Raw genomic sequence first — 22,424 nt, forward strand, 5'->3', positions numbered from 1 at the left:
ATGTAAGTGTGGAACCACACAGGTGAAGCAGGCAGACCGCCACATGTGTGGTTATCCACACTTATATATAAGCAGTAGATTTTTTTGTCTCGCTTTATGTGACATAGATAAAATTTAAAGAGTCAATTAAATTTTGATATGATTTATAAATATTTTAAGTAGTTAATTATTGTAATTTTTACGTAATTTTTAAATAATATATGTTACTTTTCTTGTCCTAATATATGTAGCACAAATAGAATTTCAAGAGTCAATATGTCGTTAATTATTGAGATTTACAATTCTTTTTACGTAGTTTTCAAACTAAATAATACATGTTACTTCTTTTATCCCATTTTATGTGACACACATATATTAATTTTAGTTGTCAATTATCATAATTTATAGTATTTTTATGTGATTTTTAAATATATTAAAAAATTTAAAAATAAAACAAACAAATTAAAACGAAGAAAAAAGTAGGCAAATATATATGTAAGTGTGGAACCACACAGGTGAAGCAGGCATGTTGATCCACCTGTGTGGTTATCCACACTTATATATAAGTAATAGATTATGTGACACAGATATATTAATTTTAGTTGTCAATTATCATAATTTATAGTATTTTTTATGCGATTTTTATATATATTAAAAATTAAAAAAATAAGAAACCACACAGGTGAAGCAGGCATGTTGACCTCCACCTGTGTGGTTATCCACACTTATATATAAGTAATAGATTATGTGACACAGATATATTAATTTTAGTTGTCAACTATCATAATTTATAGTATTTTTTATGCGATTTTTAAATATATTAAGAATTAAAAAAATAAGAAACCACACAGCTGAAGCAGGCATGTTGACCTCCACCTGTGTGATTATCCACACTTATATAAAAGTAGTAGATTATGTGACACGGATATATTAATTTTAGTTGTCAATTACTATAATTTATAGTATTTTTTATGTGATTTTTACATATATTAAAAATTAAAAAAATAAGACAAACAAATTAAAACGGAAAAAAAAGTAAGCAAATATATATATGTAAGTGTGGAACCACACAAGTGAAGTAGGCATGTTGACCTCCACCTGTGTGGTTATCCACACTTATATATAAGTAATACGTTCAGGAGAGAAAAAAAGTGTTATCAAAATATGTTGGAAGGTAAAAAGTAAACCTCAGATTAACTAAAAAATTATTTGATCAGGGAAACTATCAAAATTACCCCAATTCTTTATAGGGAAAATGATACATAATAACAAGCATTTAAATCAAAATAAATCCTATTGCTACTGTTTCATATATTTGCATTTCACAGCAAATGTGCAGCTAATGTTACACCATTTTTGCCATTCAGTTGGGACCCACGAATTTAAAAAAAACGGAAGATCTATTTTATACAAATTTCTTCACTATTTCTCTCTCCCATTTTCTTTCAATTTCCTAAAATCTCTCCCCAAATAAGTTTTATTTTAATCAATTGGGACCCACACATTTCAAAAAACGAAAGATTTATTTTTATTCTAATCCCTTCGCTATCTTTTCTCTCCAGTTTCTTTCAATTTCTCCGAAAATCTCTCCCCAAGTCTGTTTTTTTTTAAATACATATATTTTCGTCATATACACTTATAATTATACAGATCTTCCCCTACCAGTTCTCTTTTACATTTTCTCTCTATCTCGCTTTATACAAACACAAATTATACAAATTACAATGTATAATTTGTGTTTTATAAAGCGCGCGAGAGAGAGAGATATTTGATAGACAAATGTTTTATTTCGATTTAATTGTATACAAATTCAAATTTTATGCAGATATACAAACACAATCATTGGTACATATACATAATAATTACATATATACAATTGAATTGAGAGGCTGCCAGCGATTTATACAAACGAGAGGTTGCCAACAATTTATACAAATGAGAGGAAGCGCAATTATACAAACTATAACTAAAACATACAAATATAATTTTTATGTTTGCTAAACCTAAAATTTACTCTTATTTATATTACCAAATAAATAAAAATTCATAACAGAAGTATAATATACTATCAAAAAGCTATTCTAAGAAGAAAAATACAACATTCATTGATTAAACTTTGGTCCAATAAAAAAGTAAACATGAACCTGAGTTATAGTGTAACCATATTTGTTGAGTAATTTGTTTCGCCAACATCATTAGTAACTACATGATTATGTTTATACTCCATGAATATTTCCTCACTCCTTTAATATTCTCGCAAAAAATTATGTAGATATAAATGATGGTTTTTTTTTTTTTTTACAAAATATGAACTTGTGGATCAATTTTTTATATTTGAAAAATGTGAAATCGTGATATAAAATTCCCAAATCAAGCTTTTTGGAGAATTTGAAATTATTCATAAGATGAAATTACATACGTCCAAACATAGATTTCATCTCTTGATTTCAAATCACAAGATGAAATAGCATGTTCAATCGCCTACTTAGAATATATCAAAGGGGGAAAATAAACAAAACATAAAGTTAATAACTATCTTCACAGAAACTACTGTAAGATGTACTGTATCATATGTAAGCTTTCTGTGATTTCAAATAACAGTCGGGGCATGATCCCAGATATGCTACAAGACTACAAGTCCAGAGAAGTCTATCAGGAATATGAGAACACTACATGTACATAACAAATCTAGACATGAAAAGTGGCACACAGATGAGGAGGTCTCAAAACCGTCTCACTTGGGCAGGACGCGGAAGCTATGAAAGAAGATGATTACAGTGGCTACACAATGTATTTATGGGAATTTCATCAGCAAACTCAGCTCTTTATGTACTTCTGCAGAATCCAAGTAGCCCCCTTTAGACTAAAAATGAAAGATATTGTCATCATATCACTGCTGCTGAAAGGGTTGTACAATGATTACAGTGATAGCAAGCTGAATGTAGATTTTACCTGCGTTTCTATTTTTCAGATTTTCACAAGGTACTGTAGAGTCCAAAATTCAAATCATATTGGTGCTTATACGAGCGATTCTCTGAGCTTCTTCAAGGTCCTTCAAGAATCTACAGGTCCACCAGATACATTACACAAAAAGATTTCAGTTAACTGAATGCTAAGAACTAAATAAACCTTCTGAAGAGTTCAATGTAACTGGGATACGACGAGGAATAACAATCAAAAAACATGTTCTGAAGTTGATGGAAATAAGCTTCAGGACCCCAATATGTGAAAGTTAAGCCACTAACGTCGAATATAGATTTTTTTCGAGCTAAATCAAGGAAGCAGTACATGAAATGCACTGTCTTTATTGTACGTGTCATAACTACCAGATTAAAATGATGGTTGGCGTACAAGGGAGAGCATACCTTTTAGAATTTAGAAGGGAAGAACCACCAAGTATAAAACGAATCCCAGAGTTCGTAGAATTCTGCAGAGCAACCGAACGTGACTCTTCATATGTTGTCCCACCAACAACGAAAATCACCACTTCCTGTGGCCTGTATGTGATGAACAATTTTGTTTTAGCCACATGAATAGTTTAAGCACCATAATATTTTTGTCCATGTTCCACCTCATCTTGAACCCTAAAAACGTGAAGAAGTTTAGTTGAACTCATTTCAAATACAAAGTTTGGATAAATACAAAGAGAAGAGAAAAAAGTTTTAAAGGTCTGATGAAGCAGGAGCTGGAGTTGGTATATATTTTAAAGGTTCCGACCATTCCGAAGTTGAATAACCTGCCGCTGGAAAGAAGCTTTTCTTTTGCCTTGGATGGAGGAGGAACACAACATGCATCTGTATCAAACAGATCTTGAAGGCAGGAGCAGACGCACGTTAGTCGAAGCAGTGTCATTCTAAACCGCTTCATCGAATATTTTAAACTGAATATACCTATAAACAATGTGAAAATACGGATATATAAATATTGAATGACACCGCTTGACAGACAATGCCGCGTGGTCTGATGGTCTTACGCTTGAAATTGCAGAAGCACGCTGGGTGTTTGAAATTAGCTCCATGCACATTTTTTTTTTGCAAATTTTATTGGATTTAACCAAGGTGCCAAAACGCTTTTTCTTTAAAATCAGAGTGATAAAAATATAATTCAACTAACAGGAAGTTATTTTAGCATCTCTCATGTCGATATAGTAATTTGTTTCACTACTTCAAATGTTGACACCACTTACAAAAGATTTTGTGTACACCACTGCTTGAAGGGGTGCATTACGTGTATGTATACATGATTTCAGACTTAGCTCAGTATCCGTATTATTATTCTTATACTTGTACTGCTTTATGTGCTTTTCTGTATTAGAAGAGATATCTAAGACTTGCCCCACAGGTAAGCTAAGAGGGTGTGCCGATGATCTTGTAGGGTCTTTAGACTCACGCTTTTGATGTTTGGGCGTGTGCATGAGCTACAGATGGCAACCACATAGCAGGTACCTAAATTATTTCAGCTCTCTTCAGTCCAGTTCAGTCGAGGTGTGCACCATTAGATCATGGTGCCCTCTTCTTCTTAAGCAGACTTAGTACTTCTCATATTTTGTATCCAAAGTAGTAGCTTCATGACTCAGCCATTTATGGGATTTTTGGCCATACTCAGTAGTTGGATTCCGTTTTCGCACTTATCTTCATATGTTGAGACTATTAGTATATTCTTTCTTTTTCCTTTAGTTTTCTACACGTTTAGCTTAGAGTTCACCTAATGGGTAGTAGCTCTCCAAATACCCTGTCGCGGCCTAAGTGCCATATTTGAGTCATGACAATAAGGTTTTCCACATTGCCAGTGTACATTGAAAATGTAATCACATAGAAAGGATGGTTGCCAAAAGGAAACATTGTGCAAGACTTAGAGGAGATCAAAATAGGATCCGAGGTTGCTACACGGATCTTCTTAGAGTGTCCCACATTGATTGAAGGAATGTGTTGTGGTCTTCTTATATGGTTTTGGGCAATCCTTACCTCATGAGTCAACTCTTTCGGGTTGAGTTAGGCCCATGGTCAATTTTCTTAATATGGTGTCAAAGTCAAACCTATTCTTGATTCCCCAGCACCTATAAAGGTGAGCAATCCGCTAAGTTTTTTATTTCGTAAAGGTGAGCAATCCGTTCGATTCCTAGGCCTTAGAGAAAGTTCTTTATCATGAATCTTCGTAAAAGTGAGCAATCCTATCTCCTACTTTTGTAGTTCGATTCCTAGGCCTTAGAGAAGGTAGTTGTGGCATAGGAGAAGGTTTGTATTCATGGTCGACCTAGGACAAATTTCAACGGTTCTTTATTAGGAATCTTCGAAAATGTGAGTAATCTGATCTCCTATTTTTGTAGTTTGATTCCTATGCCTTAGAGAAGGTGATTGTGGCCCTAGGGGAGGGTTTGGATTCATCTAAGGTGGGAAAAATCCCAAGACTGGAGAAGAGAAAGGGCGACCTAGAGTAAATTTCAGCAATTCTTCAACAGGAATCTCTTCGTAAAGGTGATCTGATCTCCTACTTTTGTAGTTTGATTCCTAGGCCTTAGAGAAGATAATTGTTGCCTCAAGGAAGAATTTGAATTCATCCTAATGTGGGAAGAATCATAAAACCTTGAGCTATTCTTAAGAAAGGTTATTCTTGATTTATTTATCGTAATTCACTAATGTAACCATGAAATTGGTAGTTTTAGGTGAATTAATGGTGGAAAAATCCTAGTTAGGGTGGAATAATCATATGAGGGTGGCCTAGGGTTTGGGATTTGGATATAATCCGAGAATATTTAGGCCTATTGTGATGTATTTTGTACTTGTGTAGTTATTTTAGACCAAGAATAAGCTAAAGTTTCACAAAATGAGTCAACATTGACGATTAGACTTCTACAATAGTTGTTTAGCACCAAGGTAGGCTAGGTTTTCTTAACTGAATAGTTAGACCTGTATTTTATTTTATAATATCCTTGTAGATGGACAAAAGATTTCATGCATAGGCCTTTGGGCACAAAGTCTGGTTGGCTAAAGGTTGTTGTTTATTGTTGTTAAGGCAGGAAAATATAATGACTAAGGGTTGGATTTTTTAGTTCTTGATTGTTAACCTAGAGTTTTCTTGTTGGAGTGCGCTATTGTTTATTGTTGTTAAGGCAGCAAAAGATAATGACCAAGGGTTGGATTTTTTAGTTCTTGATTATTAACCTAGAGTTTTCTTGTTGGAGTGGTTGGATAGTAATTGTAAGGTTAAGTGTTATGAAATTAATGGTGTTCAAAATATAATTGAATAATAAAAGGGTGGTCCCTCTGACAACTTAAGTTTTTAGATGAGATGGCCACAAACTTGAACATGGTATCATAGCTTCTACGATCTTGGTAGAAAAAAAAGGTTGGCACTGCCAGCAGGCGGCAATGACCTATATATGTCTCCCGTCTGGCCATTGGTTATATTAACAAAAGTATGACCAATGATATATGCATGAACCCCATATTTAAGGGAAGAAAACTTAGTCAAAGAGGTCATCATGCATCAATTTCTGGCGACTTTCTAGGGCTGTTTTGTGTCAACCTTTTATCCCTCAGTGTTTGTGTAGCATCGTGCCATTATTCCGGTGACTACTTTCTTATATTTAATTTATGTAGTACCATGACTTCTTTCCAATGACTACTTTCTCATATTTGATTAGATTTGTGTAGCACCGTGTCATCATTACGGTAACTACTTTCTTATATCTAATTTGTGTAGCATTGTGTCATCTTTCCGATGACTACTTTTGCATATCTAATTTGTGTAGCACCGTGTCATCTTTTTGATGACTACTTTTTCATATTTAATTTGTGTAGCAATGTGTCATCTTTTCGGTGACTACTTTTTTCATATTTAATTTATGTAGCACATGCATCATTCCTATGACTACTTTCTCATATCCGATTTGTGTAGCACCATGCCAGCTTTCTGGTGACTACTTCTTCATATCTAATTTACATAGCCCCTTTCTTTTTGGTGACTACTTTCTTATTTGTGTAGGGTCATGCCATCATTCTGACCCTACTTATATAATTTCTCTTTTACAATAGGGTCATGCATAAGCATGTTCCGTCCAGTTTTTCAGTGACTTTCTTGTTTAATATCAACTCATCTATTGATTCCAAAGATGATCCATATACTTTATACTAGAGTTTGAGCAATTTCCGCCTATCGCCACATTGTGAAGAAGTTTATATGGAGCAACCACCTAATTTTGTTGCTCAAGGGGAGTTTAGTAGCCTTGTATGTTGATTACATAAGTCATTTTATGGTATGAAACAGTCTTTTCAAGCTTGGTTTGGGAAATTCAACACTGTAATTTTATCACTCTCTGTTTTATCGGCATTATGCATCAAATTTAGTATTTCATGAGAAGATCAAGTACATTGAGATTGACTGACATTATGCATCAAATCCAATATTTCATGAGAAGACTAAGCACATTGAAATTGACTGTCAATTTTGTGAAGTAGAGTGATTAACTTACAGATATCTCACCAAGCCCCTCATCGGTCTTCGTATTAATTACATTGTAACAAGCTAGGTACATATGATTTGTATGCACTAGCTTGAGGGAGAGTGTTAGAATAGAAATAGATATATACAATCCTACTTCGAATAGGAATAGAAATAGGAATAGGAATAGGAATAGGAATAATATCTTACTTGGTAAAGAATTGTATTATAGTGTATATAATTAGGGTCTTTGTGTAATAATGTAGACACAACACAATTCAATAATATTCTTCTTCAATAGTTCTCACATGGTTGTTAGAATCGGAATAGGTATATTCAATCCTACTTAGGATAGGAATAAGTTTAGGAATAGCAATAGGACTATGATTAGTATCCCACTTGATAAAAGATTGTATTATAGTGTCTATAAATAGGGTCTTTGTGTAATAATGTAGACACAACACAATTCAATAATATTCTTCTCCAATATTTTGCACATGGTATCAGAGAAGACAAAGGTTCTGAGATCAAATCTCACTACCATTCAAATCAAAAAGAATTTTCACGTGCTTGGCTCATGAAAAAAAAATCATGCCCGTACGTGAGGGGTGTGTTGAGAATATAATTAAATAATAAAAGTGTGTTCTCTCTAATAGCTTAGGCTTTTAGATGAGATGATCACACTTAAACAATTGAAGTATAGCCATTTCTAGGACTTATGGTTATCAAGGAGAACAGAATGAGCGGGACGAGTATTAATTCATGGGATTATGGAGGTAATTCCCAAGAACGAACGTGTACTCAAAAAGGGGTTCAATATTGGGCTATTGATATATATATGTGTGTGTGTTCATGTTGACGTTTCCATGTGAAATGCTTGTGTAAGGCATGTTCAGGAAATAAAAGGTGAATGTGAAATGACTTCAATTTGATAGTCTCATGCAATGAACCTGTTTAATTTACATGTCGTTTCACGTGTGGTTGTTCATTGTGATTCTGACCGTGCATGTTGTTTGTGATTGCTAGTTGGCTCAGGTACCATGCCGGTACAGGATTACTAACGGTTGGCTCGAGTACCACGCCTGATACGGGATATTATATGGTTGGCTCGGGTACCATGTCGGTACACTGACAATGGTTGGCTCGAGTACCACACCGGTACACTAACAGTTTGTATGTGGGTTCCATGAGAGAACCGGGTTTACTTCCTTGTAACTGGATGGTTACATGTTGGTCCATGAGTGGTCGGGCTTGTGTTTAAATGTTGAAATGGTTCTTCGGTAGTGCAGGTTTGCATGTTAAGCACTGTGGATGATGTTTAGGGATCTTTGATGGTTCGAGTTAATTGAAAGTTGCAATGAATCAGGCATGGCTTGTTATGTTGAGGTTGTTCATGTTTATTGTGCATATCAACTCAGGGTGAGGACTGAGAGTTCGGGCTATGTCATACTTGTGATTATACTTGTATGTTATCTGTTTTGCTAAGTTGTGGTTACTAGGTCAGATTGATGATCAGGGGTTTGTTGCATAGTTTAAATGTTGGGACTGGTTATGGTTGTGTTTAGAACATATTTGATAAGGGGGATTTGAGTCAAGGTGGTTTAGTAAGAGTCTTGCATATGGTTTACTAAAATGGGTCAAAGGCCAAGGTGTTGGCATGAGAACTTCAGGGAGATTAGTAGGTTGGTTACAAAGTAGTAATAGTCTAGTTTTTGAGGGACCTGTATGTAATAGAAGGGTTAGGTTATGATCTTATATAAGTGTGGAATGACCTAGATGGTGGAGTTGGCAGCAGATGGAGTTGGAGTGACTTGAGATAGAGCATATGGGTTCCAAGGAATACTACTTGTGGTCAGAGTGGTGATTGAGGGTTGGGGTCCTAATTTGGCTTCCAGTTGCTGATTAATTACATGATGTTATTTGGTGAATTTGGGTTGGCCGATGATGTCTACAGGTACATGTTGTTTGTACTAATACTACTCCTGCTATGCCACTTGGCATAGTCTGGTTGTAGAATTTAGTGACGTTTCATAAGCGAAGACAAAGTGATCTCCGACAGATTCTTCTCTTCTTTCCTTATGGTGGGAGTTGTGTCTTATTTCTTTTATAGATTGTACTCTTTAGAAGCTCTTGTACCTGTTTAGACTAGTTCCTTGAGGGGAGGGATCGGTGTATTTTCTTTACAAAGGTATTTTGATTTGACAAATTGTGAGTATTTCAATATATAAATAGGTTGTTTAGTTTAATTTTGATTATTTCTGCATGGCCTAATTTAAATTGGGTGGAAGGATTTTCCTATCCAAGTGTTAGAGTAGGTGCCCACATGGCCTAGTGGGTTGGGTCGTAACATTAATTGATAAAATCTTGCTTATCAAAAGGAAAAAGAAAAAGAATAACTATAAAATATCCTCTATCTCTGTCCAATTTCCATAATAAATGGCTCCATTTGTGGACTGCCTTTCCTTAATACACTTATATAATAGTATAATCATACATCTGCTTAACTTGATGATTGCTTGACTTTAAATCAACCAAGAATTCATAAATAGTTGCCAGATAATAGAAGGCAAGTCTAACATGATACACTGGAACTCTATCAGAGAGAGATCAAGAGCCATGTGTTTTGTATTTGGCTTCATAGAGATCCTAAAGGAAGTCCCTGTTAACAAATGATGCCTCTGTTTTCTTTTCACAGCTTCTACCCAACCCGTGTTAACAAGGGAAATTGACTTGTGATAAGAAAGAGAATGGTACTAGATGTTGGTTTACAAAATTAACATTATTCAACGCATTAGCATAACCACAAAAGAAATCTATTGATTGACTTGTGATAAGAAAGAGAATGGTACTAGATGTTGGTTTACAAAGTAAACATTATTCAACGCATTAGCATAACCACAAAAGAAATCTATTGACCCCTATTTAAGACGTATAAAATCAAGATAGTAGCACCTGAGAAGCTGTTGATTGCTCCAATAGCTAGGTTATAAATTTCAATCACAACAAAGATTGTGGCTTTAGTATCGGAGATACATACTTACTATGAGAAAGATTTCATGAATGCCAGAATTATTTATGAAAGTAGTTGCACTTCTGCGTCAAACTGCTAAAGTCTTGTAAATAAAAACAAGTCAACTGGCTAGAGTTCTACTTACTCATTCTCTTGGAGCACTAAAACTAGAGAAAAGGCTGAAAACTGTATGGAAATAGTAAAATTTGAAATATCATTGCAGCTCAACTGACTGACCTTGCTTGCTGAAAGTGATTTCCTACATAAGGGTAGTCCACATCTCTCAGTCGACCCCTGGTGATGTTCTCCATAGTTTGGAATAGAAGCGGTTGATGCTGGGTATACACATTCTCAACCCCCTGTGACAAAAGACAACTGTAAACTACTAATATCTACATCTAGAAGGTGTTGGAAAGTAAAGTAAGAATCATTTCAGGGAGGACGATAATCTTCCAGAAGTTGCACAGCAGGGAGGAGGATATTTTAACTTAATAGAGTCATCTGTGAGATGCTTCTGCTCAAACCATTTGGAGTTCTAGCATTTCGAGAAAGGTGGATTCTATTACATGGTGTGCAGTGTGTGATGCTGTTCTGACGGGAAATGGTTTAAGGAATAGAAGATTTATTATCATTAGTAGTTGCTGTATCAGCAAACAATGGGAAGAGGTTACTGATCACCTGCTGTTACATTGTCGCTTGCCTTAAGAGTTAAATTGGTGTTTTCTGTTTTGAAAATACAATGGGTTATCCCAAAAAGTGTGGCAGACATGTCAATAAGCTGGTGGACAAAACAAGAATTAGAAACAAACAGAAGCATATTATGGAAATTAGCAGCATTTTGTCACCTTCATAAAAAAAATCCTATGTCTATGTTATATCGCTGTATAACCAGGAAATTCCTGTTTGTATAAAAGATTGTGTATATTGCTCGAACGCTTAACGTGTGCTTGTAATACATATGGATGTAATGTACCAAAACCCTACTTGGTGTAACCTTAAAAAATACTTCTGGTTACACAAAAATAGGTCTATCACTGACCTTTTTAAGTTCTCTGCAAGCATCGTACATGCATTAAACTAAAAAATACAGCCATGGCCGAAGGGATCAATAAATTGTCTATAATGTGACATTTTCTTTTCTCAAGTACAAGTGCTTGAGGAGATGTTTCTACCATCCTATATTACATTAAACTTCTGGTTTCTGTTAATATTACAGAGACAGAAAGAAAGTATTCTAGTTCTAGACACACCTTGAGCCCACGAGCCATGTTACGTGCAATGTTCAGAAGATCTCTGTTCCCGTACAGATCCCCAGTTCTCTTATCAACTCCTGCTTGCTTTAGAAGGAATTGCACTAGCTTCAAACCATAACCAATAAAAATGATTTCATTTGTCAGATAAAATTGCCAATGTAACATCAAGTGCAGATTAACAATAGAAGAAAACCTACTTTGATACCAATACCTACATATAAACTATAACCAACAACCAGCATGGACTAAACAAGACCACTGACTTTGTACCTACTTAAATAAAACATAATAACCAAGCTTTCAGAGAATGGAATATTTATTCCTCTTTTTATCCCTTTTTGTACAAACTTCATAGCATAAACAGAAAAGTAGAATCTTTAAGGCCAGGCCATCAAAATATCTTTGAAGACCATCAGAAGCAATCACTTTTTAGCACCCACAAACAGATCAGATCAATCAACAAAACGAATAAAGCACATTAACTGTTAGCTAAAAGAAAAATGGCCTTTACAGAAGGCACTGAGTGAGGTCCTAATTATCTTCTTTTACTCTTTCACAAGGAGAGACATTGGGCAGAGGCAGAATAACTTGTAAGATACAGGTAATAAAAGAAAACAGAACCAAGATAGCAGGACTAACACAAAAAAAAAACTGAAAAGGGGCAACAATCATAGTACTCCTCCTTACCCCAGGCTTATACTTGGGAGACCGAGATGCTAATTTGTTGAATAGCTGCATGAGTTGAACAGGACTCTCCTTCTCATAGCGCAAGGCGTACAGCATGACAAGGCGCAGGCGGTCAACATCAGAGATATTATCATTATTCAATAGATTTGTCACAGCCTGTAGACATAGCAGAATAGAAAAGAAATTATACCCAAAAAGATCTGCACAATAGCATATTAATTAAAGTCACTAGTTTTAAGTAAAAGACAACTCAAATGGAACAATGGCATAGTAATTAAAAAAAATCGCTCAATACATGTTTGGTTCAGTTTAACATTGTGAGCATCTTGAGAATTGGTTCAGTTTCAGAGTCACCGTTCCACTGTATAAGTTCACTTGGCAGATATCTGAATTCTGAACACGAGTAACATGTTTCAAAGATTTGAAATTTGCGTTTAAAGAGTTTCTACAACCAGGGTACCAATAACATATATATAGTAATGGCAACAGACTACTTTGCAATAAATCTCAAGTCATGATTTAAGCTAAGAACTCACCGGAAAAAAAGAGTTAATTTACCACTGCAATGAAATTATCAGAAAACAATAGCGTCAAACATATCAATGATGTAAGGTGAATTATTTTAGTACAGAAAGGCAGAATATTTTTTTTATCAAAAAAAACTTAGTATTTGATTGAACTAAATTTGTCACCTCTTCTTTTCTTTTAGGAGATGCAAAACTTGTATCATTTATAGAATCAACAATATTGCTCAGGGACTGCGAACTCATTGACATATTTTATTTTATTTTGATAACCAAGAAATCCGTCTGCGACCCGCCTTATGAACCAATCACAGCCTTCTAAACTCGGTGGATAATGCCCCCCCTCCCCCTCTATCCTTCTCCACTTAAATGTTGGGCTTCGCTTTGCATGGTGTGGGGCTTGAACCTGAGACCTAACCACAAATCCTCCACCTTTTGCCACTCGAGCTAGGCCTTGGGGGTAAACTCATTGACATATTAATAATTTCATATGTTACATTTTATAAGCCCATCCAAACAGGCCCTAAGTCTTTCATCCCCTCCTCCCTCCTCCCCTCTCATAAACAACTCATTTACTTTCAGTTTACATTAGAAGTAATTGTTCGTTAAAACAATAATTTCAAATACAGTTCCAAAGTAGAAGTTAAAGAAAATCAGTGTTGCTTAAGAGCAGAGTTACCTTGGTTTAGTTACATCTTCAATGTGATCAAAGGAAACTTAGAATGTGAACTAGTTTATCAGAAAGAAAAGGAATTAAGCATATCAAACTTGGTCCAAATAACCACCACAAGTAGAAAACAGAGAAAAGACTAAACCAAAATTTTCCTTATTTCTCTACTCAAGTTCTCCACATATTCCATAAACAATAAGAATATTATGCTTCAATCCTGGAGGAACAAACTACCTCGAATGCTGCCCCTTGTCCACCATTGCAAGCCAATTCTTGTTCTGTCTGTGAAACCAACATGAGTTTTCGCTCTTCAACTATTTTGCTCATTTCCGTAACCAGTGTCACATGCTTAGAAACATTCCCTTGCATTTTTCGGTATTCTGGGTAGTTGTCTACAAATTTAGCCATGTCCTCTGCAAAGATGCAAGTATTATAAACAGAAGCTTCTTTTATAGTAGAAAAATACCATGTTTGAGTGAGTTGCAACAGAAACACTTGTTGTACAACCCAAGCTACAAGACAAACCTATCGTCTGGATATTCTGGTTACTTTTTGCCACTTGTTGGAAGTCGTCCACCATTTTCTTAATATTCATTCCAATATCTCCGAAGTTCTCATACATATTTGCTTTGAAAAATGCATCTTGCTCAGATGACAGTACAACCTCCTGAAAGCAAAAAAAATCAACAGCAAATGAATCACTGTGGAAAAGACAACAAGGTAGTATTTAGATACAAGAGGAAAGAGCTTTTTGACCTGTTGATCTTTTGGCAACTTGCCAACGTTTTTCAGGTTGACCTTATTATCTTGAATACCTATCAACTCATGAACCATTGCCTGTAGAAGTACATAAACAAACGAGAAGCATTATGTGACACTCTGAGGTGACTTAAAGAAGAAAAAGAGGGGGAGGCACAATTTGTTAGAAATAATAAACGTGGAGAACTTACTGACTACCCATACCTGATAAGTCCACTGATTAAGCAGTGCAGTCACGGGGTCATCCCTCCTATCAATTATTAGCAACAATGGAGACACTTCTGTTCTTCTGAAATCAAAAAGGCCACTCTCCTGCTGGTACATCAGCTTCTGCAATATGAATGAAACACATGTTCAACTTTTTCCTTTTCCTATCTCAAATATCCAAAACCAACTATACCTTCGACCCTAAGCAGGGTAAATGAAATAAACCTAATAATAGAACTTGTTAGGCTACAAAGCACGAACAATTAAAGTTGAGGGGAAAGAAAGAAACGGCTGGCATGCTTACAGAAGCTTCATGTGCTATTCTTTTCGCAATATCAGATGTCCTTGAATATCGAATAATAGGCCTTCGCTTTAACGCCAGGAAAACTGCAGAAATTCCATCAACAATTCGATCACAGAACTGCTGCAATCCTGATGGATCTACAACTGCTGGGAGCATATACATGTGGTTTGCGGCAATATTTAACGTGAAATGGTAAGCATCCAATGCAACAAAATCTGCATAAAATTCCTGCAAATCACGTCAATAATCATGTAACATAGCGAATTTCTAGTTTCAACTACAAATTTAAACAAGTTACAGGCTACAACAAATTTTTAGAGCTCTAATAGAAATATGTATCAGCAACAATTTCTTAATCATTATTTTTTTGAGAGGGTAACATTTTTTGTATGACTATTTGCTGCATAAAAACTGCACGTGTCCATACTTACAGGGGAATATAGGAAGATGTACTAAGCTATCACCATCTTACAGAGATCTTAGAACATCAATAGAAGATTCTATGTCTTCTATATATTCATGTTTATACGCCAACAATAGAAAAGGGCAAGGCACTTCATCTTCAGTTTCTCAATAGTGGATAGAGCTATAATTTCTTAAATTTTTCAATACTATACAATATTCTTTTTGATTGCGAATGATTTCCCTTTTTTTAGAAGGTAACATATTGGTATACTATATGAATCTTCAGCACAAAGATTGTGCTGGAAACCAAAAGATGTTTACACAAAAAACAAACTACAATCCTTACTCTTCTTACAAGGAAACTAAAACCAGTAAAATAGCAGAAAATGATAAATCTAACCATACCTGCAACTGCTGGACAACTTCATGCTCATCTGAATCGGCTAGCATATGAAGTTGAGTATCTTTCAAAATATTGGAGAAAACTGTGCAATAAAAAGGATACATGAAATGTGTCATTCTTGAGAAACACTGATAACAGCATCAAAACTAAGTTCTTCTGAAAAGTACCAGTTCACAGACGTATATTAGCAGATTTATCATGTCATCCAATTAAAGAGGACATACTTACAAAGGTGATATTCTCCAAATCGTGGCTTAGCTAGTTGACGACGCATATGCTGGATATTCTCTGATGTTGGCCTCAAAAAATAAACTGCTTTAAGATGTGACATGGATTCCTTGGACATGGCAATAGAATCTACCAGCTCCACCAGGAACACCTCCTTCTTCAGAAGTTCTGACTGAGAGTACACAACACTAACAGAACTAACCTGCTCATCAAGAGTGAAAAGTAAACACCACTCTGTATTGCACTTCTCAGAATTTATGAGATGTGAGACTCAACAATACCATAATTGACCTCAGGTTTATTAAGTTTTACACCTGATTTGGCAACAACGATTTATGAATGGATAGCATTAACACGGTAAGACATTTTGCAGATATAATCAACTAAAACTTAACTAGCACTTAACATCTTAAGAATCCAACAAAATTAATTATTATTCTGGTAAAGCTTTTCTTTTTTTTTTTTTTAAACTGGTAATTTTGAATTCCTCAGCATTAAGGGCTATGCTGGCCACCTCCAAAAGTGTTAGTTACATAGAAATAACAACAAAAAAAGAAAACAGGACTACTTACAAAGCTCCTATGAAATCCACTAGTTGAATTTCTTCTTCTATATTCATTTCTTTACACCAAAAACCTAAAGTGGTAATTACTTTCCAGTTAATCTTCTCTATAGTCCATTCTTTCCCTACAAAAATTCTCTGATTTCTCTCCTTCCAAATGATCCACCAGATACAAGCAGGTACTGTTCTCCACCACCTCCTCTGGCTCTTACTACCTCCCCTTCTGCTATATGTTCTCGCATAATCCAATTTAGGCTAGCTAAATTGGTGAATAGAGCCCATACTTGTGTTGTTACTTTGCAGTGGAGGAACAGATGATTGTTGGTTTCTAGAGCCTCTTTACAAAGATAACATCTTGAGGCAATAATCCTTCCCCTCTTTTGAAGTTTATCATGTGTCAGGGTCAGGCAAGCTCTCCTAGTTACCAGAATTACATCATTTGTGGCCATATTTTACCAACTTAACTACCAAAAGAATGTACCAATAAGCAATTGACTACTCCAAAAGTAGTCGTGTTCCTGAGAATGTGATTCAGAATATTAACCTTCTAGAAGAAACTTTGGGATGTAATATTGATTATTTGACGACCATATATTTTGGACTTCCTCTTGGGGCTAAAGCTAATTTTATTTCCATTTGGGATGAAATACTACAAAAAAAAAAGGTGTGAAGAGAAACCATCGGATTGGAAAAGGTAAAATCTTTCTCTTGGACGGAAGACTGGTTCTAACAGTGTACTAGACCCATTGTCTACATACACTATGTCACTATTTAATGCAGGTAGCGGTGCCCAAAGGGTTGAAGAAAACCGGAGAGCTTTCTTATGACAACGCAACAAGGAAAAAAGTGCTTCCAACTTGGCCAAGTGGATCTGCAACAATGGATAAGAAGCTAGGGGCGAGGTGTTCAAGATTTAAAAAGCCACAATAGAAGTTAGTTATGTAAATGGCTTTAGAGGTTTAATTATGAACATAATGATCTCTGGAGGAATGTTATTGTTTCTATAATATGGTATGCTGCATCCTTGGGCGTCACTTTCCCCATGACGCTGGGTGTCTGGAAATAAATTCGGAATGTGTGGGAATTTTTGGGGCAAACACAAAGAAAGAAATGGGCAACTATAAGATTTTGGCTGGACTTGGCTCAGCCATTCTCGACTCAAGGAACCCTTGCCAATACTGTTTAGTCTCTCCTCAAATCAAATGGCAACTGTTGCAAATTTTCGAGATGGTCATGGTTGGAATATCCTTTTTAGAAGGAACCTCAATGACTGGGAACTTGATAGCTATCTTGGCCTATTGTAACAACATGACATCTCTCCTTAGCTTAATGCAACCATGGACCATCTCAAATGGAAAGGAACCCCCCAAAGATGCCTTCACCGTTAGAAGCTGCTACATTCTGTTGGAAAAACCAGCACCTCTTCCTCTGTGGCCCTGGAAAACCATTTGGTGGAGTAAAGCTTCATACAAAGTGAAATATCATTTCGATGATATTAAAGAGGCTTATCTTACTCCTAACAATTTTCAGTTGAGCAACAGATGTTGTCTTTGCAAGAAAAAGGAAGAGAACATTAACCACTTCTTTCTTCACCGCAAGAATAATTCTTAGTTTTGGGATATGGTCTTCAACATTCTAGGTATAAGGTGGTGCTCCTATCCTTTCTGGTGCACAATTCTTCAGCAACCACAAATTTTTTTGAAGAAATGAAGATTATATTCTTAGCACAATTGTATATTTTGCTTAGGCTTTAGTGCAACATGGCCCTTTCAGATGTAAATGATACCTTGGCCATTGTTGACTTCTAAGTGCATTAAATAACTTGTAATGGCTCATCCTTTTGGTTGTAATCTCTCCTGGCATTCACTTTATGCAGGTATTTCAATAAGGTTAACACTTAACCTATCTAAAAAGAGTGTACATATAGGTAGAAAAAGAAAAGGCTGAAATGAGTTTTCAAAAAAAAAAATGGCTTAAATGTCAAAGAAGACTATCCTCCATAAAACCATCCCACACCAACTGATGTATCCAATTGACAAAATCTAATTAGAAGAGGAAAGAGCTCGAATTTTAAAGCAAACCATCCTGCAGAATCCAGAATCCACACCTAATACACCCTTACAGCAGATCTCTAACTTCCACCAACAAAGTTGCACATGCAACACATATACTCTTTTTTATTAATAATGTAAAGATGATTTTATTTAAGCTAGTACCAAGAAAATATTGCAAAAGTGTTCAAAAAAGACAATCACACTGACTTCATTATATCTTTGCCATCGTGGAGTTCAAAAACCAAAAAGATGATCAGGCAGACCCAGGATTTGAACATGGCGGGGGCACCACCAGAGGCGGATGCATATTAGTCAAAGCAGTGTCATGCGACACCCCTTCGTCGAAAATTTTATTTTACACACACAAAACCTGATGTACTTAGTGTTAGAATAGAAATAAGTATTTCCTACTTAGAATAGAAATAGGAATAGGAATAAGAATAGGAATCCTAGTTGGAAAAGGATTCCAATGTAGTGTCTATAAATAGGGTCTCAATGTAACTATTAAGATACACAATTCAATAATATTTTTCGTATATATTTCTCACACTTAGATTGATAAATATTAAACGAGAAAAAATAAAACAGTGGCTCATTGTGCAGTTTGATGGATGTGAACCCACTTTACATATTAAGGTCCTCTTCGCAAGAAGAATGCAACGACGAAGATTTGAATACTGGTGATCACACTTGCGCAGAGGGACTAAGCAACAAGTTGGACCAGTGCACCTGATCAACATTTGTGTCTCAGGGTGCCTAACAAGATAAATGATCCTTTATCAAGGTATAACACACATATACAAGATCTTTTCCGAAGTTAACAGGTCCCATGATCCATCACCCTTCCATGTGGGTCCACCTCTGGTTCCAGGTTCCCCATCCTGTGTCGATGCACCAGAGGAACAAACTATGAATACATTCAGATTCAACTAGAGAAAAATGTAGCTTCTTCTCTTCGAAACATCTCTTATCTCTTTCCAGCCAAATATTCCACGTGATACATAATGGGTAAGTCCAACAAATTCGTTTGAGATTGTTCCCGATGCTCTGTTCCTGCCAGCTTGTCATTAGATTCTTGACATCCTTTGGCATCACGTACTACACCCAAAAAATATACAGAAATAATGTCCAAACTTGTCGGATTGAGTCAAAATGCAGTAGAAGAATCAGTGGTTTCCCATGCTATTTCACAAACAAAGCATTTGCTACACGATGAAATTCCACTCCTTTGTAAAGTGTCCAACGTTAGGCAAGCATTCTTTGTAGCCACCCAACCAAAAACAAGCCTCTTTGGAAGAGCTTTTGTTTTCCAAATCACTTCCCATGGCCACTCAGCTTTCCAATTTTCAGCTTGCTTTTGTAGCAACTTGCACAGAGAATGCACTACTATTACTTTTTTCCTAAGAAGGTAAGGTAAAAATACACCATAATTACCCGCCAACCAAAAATCACATAACTCTTGTCCATATTTAGCGTTTATCATATCCTTTTAAGTCTCCTTTTTTTCTTCGTTTAGTCTCCATAACCTATCTAACAAAGCATATTCTATTCCTCTTCTTACATACTAAGGCCATTAATAAGTTGGTTGCATAAAATCTTCTGGAACAGGCAGCTTTTGCTAGACAAGAAACCAACATGGTAGGCAACACATATGAGACAAAGCTATTGAACTGAGAAGAAACCCTATTGGGAAGGAATTTATAGGGTTTTCATCTATTAGGCAACTAGCCCAGCCCACTGGTGATATTGTCCATTTTGGATCTAAACCACACGGCTTCAAAGCGCGTCAGTAGGGTCTAATGGTTATTTCCTTACATACGCAGCATGTATTTGCCTGATGCAGGATTTGCCTAGGGTGTGACAAGTCCCTTGCTGCCTCATACTTTGCTTGTTGTTGTAGAGAGCATTCACGACTAGTGAATCATAAAACTTCTAAACTGTACTAGTTGTGCAGTGATATTTCAATCATGGTCATGTCACTTGAAACAATGCTCATCGAATACACACTCAAACGCATAAGTAAGTAGCACCAAATGGGAGCTAAATCTGTAGAAAGTCCAAACATCTACTCACCCCAACCTATGTAGAGAAATAACAAAATCATTACAATATGTAAATCATTTTACAACTAGATTACACCTAAAACCAAAAATGATAAGCATTCGGACTTCAAACACTGAAAGGTTTCTCTTCTTCATTCATTCTTCATGTAAAACATCTATCATTTCTCCATCCACCCTTCCCAAAATGCAAAATTGTGACTGTTTTGATAAGCTCCTGATATGTCTTCCAGCTATATAGAGTCTCATGCTGACTTAGGCATCATTCAGATCTTCCAAGTTCCAAATCATGCCTGAATCTACTCCAGCAAGAAAACAAAATTTGATCCTCTATCTTCAGAATTCATAAACAGCAGCTTACATCTCTTTGAAAGTATAATGGCTGCTCCAATATCAAATTTATAAATAACAGCTTATCAAACACAAACTAGCACGGTAAAGTGTGCAAACATTGCCTAGAGTCTAGTCACCTCATCCAACCACATAACTTCACCAACAAGAAAGGGTTTCGCATCTTTGCTTTACTACAATCACTTCCATGACAACTCCATCACTACCACAACTAATGATAACACCCTTCATGCTTCTCCTTTTTCAGATGTATTAAGCAAATATCTGATAAGTTAGAAATTATTAATGCCATGTCTGCATCTCAAAATCTACCCCCATATCCTCAATGATCAAATTCTTAATATAGCCTCAGCAATGAGCACTTCCATATTCCTTTAGTGTTTCATTGACCGCACTGCTAACAATTCTTGGTTAGACCTGTATATCTTTGTAGGGATACTATTCAGAGAATTCTGGTTTTTAAGGAACTCCTAAGTTGGATTAAAGCAAAATATTTAGTATTAAAATGAAATAAACCTCAACAGATACAGAATGGGTACAAATGATTCACATAGCTAACCCAACTAATATAAAAGTAGCTGACTGGTTGATATACTGATTGAAGCTAAAGAGTCTTTTTTTTTCTTTCTTTGGTAACTACATATTGGGTTTGATGCACTTGAGCCGAGGGTCTTTCAAAAACCGCCTTTCTGCCTCCTCAAGCTAGTGGTAAGGTCTACATAAACTCTACCCCCAAACCCACTTAGTGGAATTTTACTAGGTATGTTGTTGTTGTTGTTGTTGTTTGGTAATCACATATTAACTCAAACAAGAAAAGCATCAGATCACAGGATTTACTACTCAAAAATGCGACATTAAAGAAGTAATTGCACTGAACTTGAATTATCACCCACACTTACCCATTGTCAGATCAGACAACAACCCTCATCAACCTCAACTATCTTCACAAAAATCAATAATTTACAAAAGACATATGCACAAACAAAGAAGCAGACAAAAGGGTTTCTTTAAATTGTGGAAAGAAAAGAACAAACCGTAGAGGAATCAAGAATGAGGACTTTCATCCCAGAAATGTCTTGCAACATGCGATTGATATAGTCCCTCACCGCTGCTACAAGTACCATTTTTTTTAAAATCCTTGTATGATTTCAGCAATCACAATACAAAAATATGCAGAGGATTTGATCTGGTGAATTCAGTGGAAAAAATTGTTTCAGATCTCAGCTAATCTTTGTAGGGAATTAAAGAACGTTGGGGAGTTTTGAGGAAGAAAAAAAAACAAAGATTGGTCGTAAACTGACCCAGTTAAGTTTTCTATTGAAAATTCCAATTTCATTAGATATCATATCCGCATTTGAATCGAATTAATTCAATGAAAGTATTTTGTATCTAAAAAAAATATTTTTATATTTAAATTCAACATCGAGATTTTTGAGTAAAGGGAAAGGCAGATCCAATCAGCATCCGCACCACATTTTGGTGAGAACTTCAATTAATTGAAGGGACAATAGACTCTAAATGATATTTT

The 22,424-nt window shown here is 35.6% G+C and overlaps 1 protein-coding gene across 1 annotated transcript; it reads right to left on the reverse strand.

The window, feature by feature from the left end:
- Nucleotides 1-2,887: 2,887 nt before the first annotated feature.
- On the reverse strand, nucleotides 2,888-22,218 carry LOC125853130 (vacuolar protein sorting-associated protein 45 homolog). The gene is made up of 13 exons (XM_049532804.1): nucleotides 21,931-22,218; nucleotides 15,870-16,071; nucleotides 15,644-15,723; nucleotides 14,834-15,061; nucleotides 14,527-14,652; nucleotides 14,320-14,400; nucleotides 14,089-14,230; nucleotides 13,798-13,976; nucleotides 12,370-12,525; nucleotides 11,680-11,787; nucleotides 10,667-10,788; nucleotides 3,345-3,476; nucleotides 2,888-3,041 (listed from the first exon to the last, which is right to left on the reverse strand). The coding sequence occupies exons 1-13, from the start codon at nucleotides 22,018-22,020 to the stop codon at nucleotides 2,981-2,983; spliced, it is 1,707 nt and encodes a 568-aa protein (XP_049388761.1). The 5' UTR covers nucleotides 22,021-22,218; the 3' UTR covers nucleotides 2,888-2,980.
- Between the last annotated feature and the right edge of the window lie 206 nt (nucleotides 22,219-22,424).

This window comes from Solanum stenotomum, unplaced genomic scaffold (assembly GCF_019186545.1).
Source record: "Solanum stenotomum isolate F172 unplaced genomic scaffold, ASM1918654v1 scaffold9649, whole genome shotgun sequence".
NCBI classification, from domain to species: Eukaryota; Viridiplantae; Streptophyta; class Magnoliopsida; order Solanales; family Solanaceae; genus Solanum; species Solanum stenotomum.

Excerpts from the sequence above, each read along its gene's own strand:
- LOC125853130 (XM_049532804.1), bottom strand. The coding sequence starts at position 22,020 with ATGGTACTTGTAGCAGCGGTGAGGGACTATATCAATCGCATGTTGCAA. Across the intron at positions 15,062-15,643 it reads AAGTTGTCCAGCAGTTGCAG|GAATTTTATGCAGATTTTGT; the intron begins GTATGGTTAGAT and ends CGTGATTTGCAG. Across the intron at positions 13,977-14,088 it reads CCAGAATATCCAGACGATAG|AGGACATGGCTAAATTTGTA; the intron begins GTTTGTCTTGTA and ends GCATCTTTGCAG.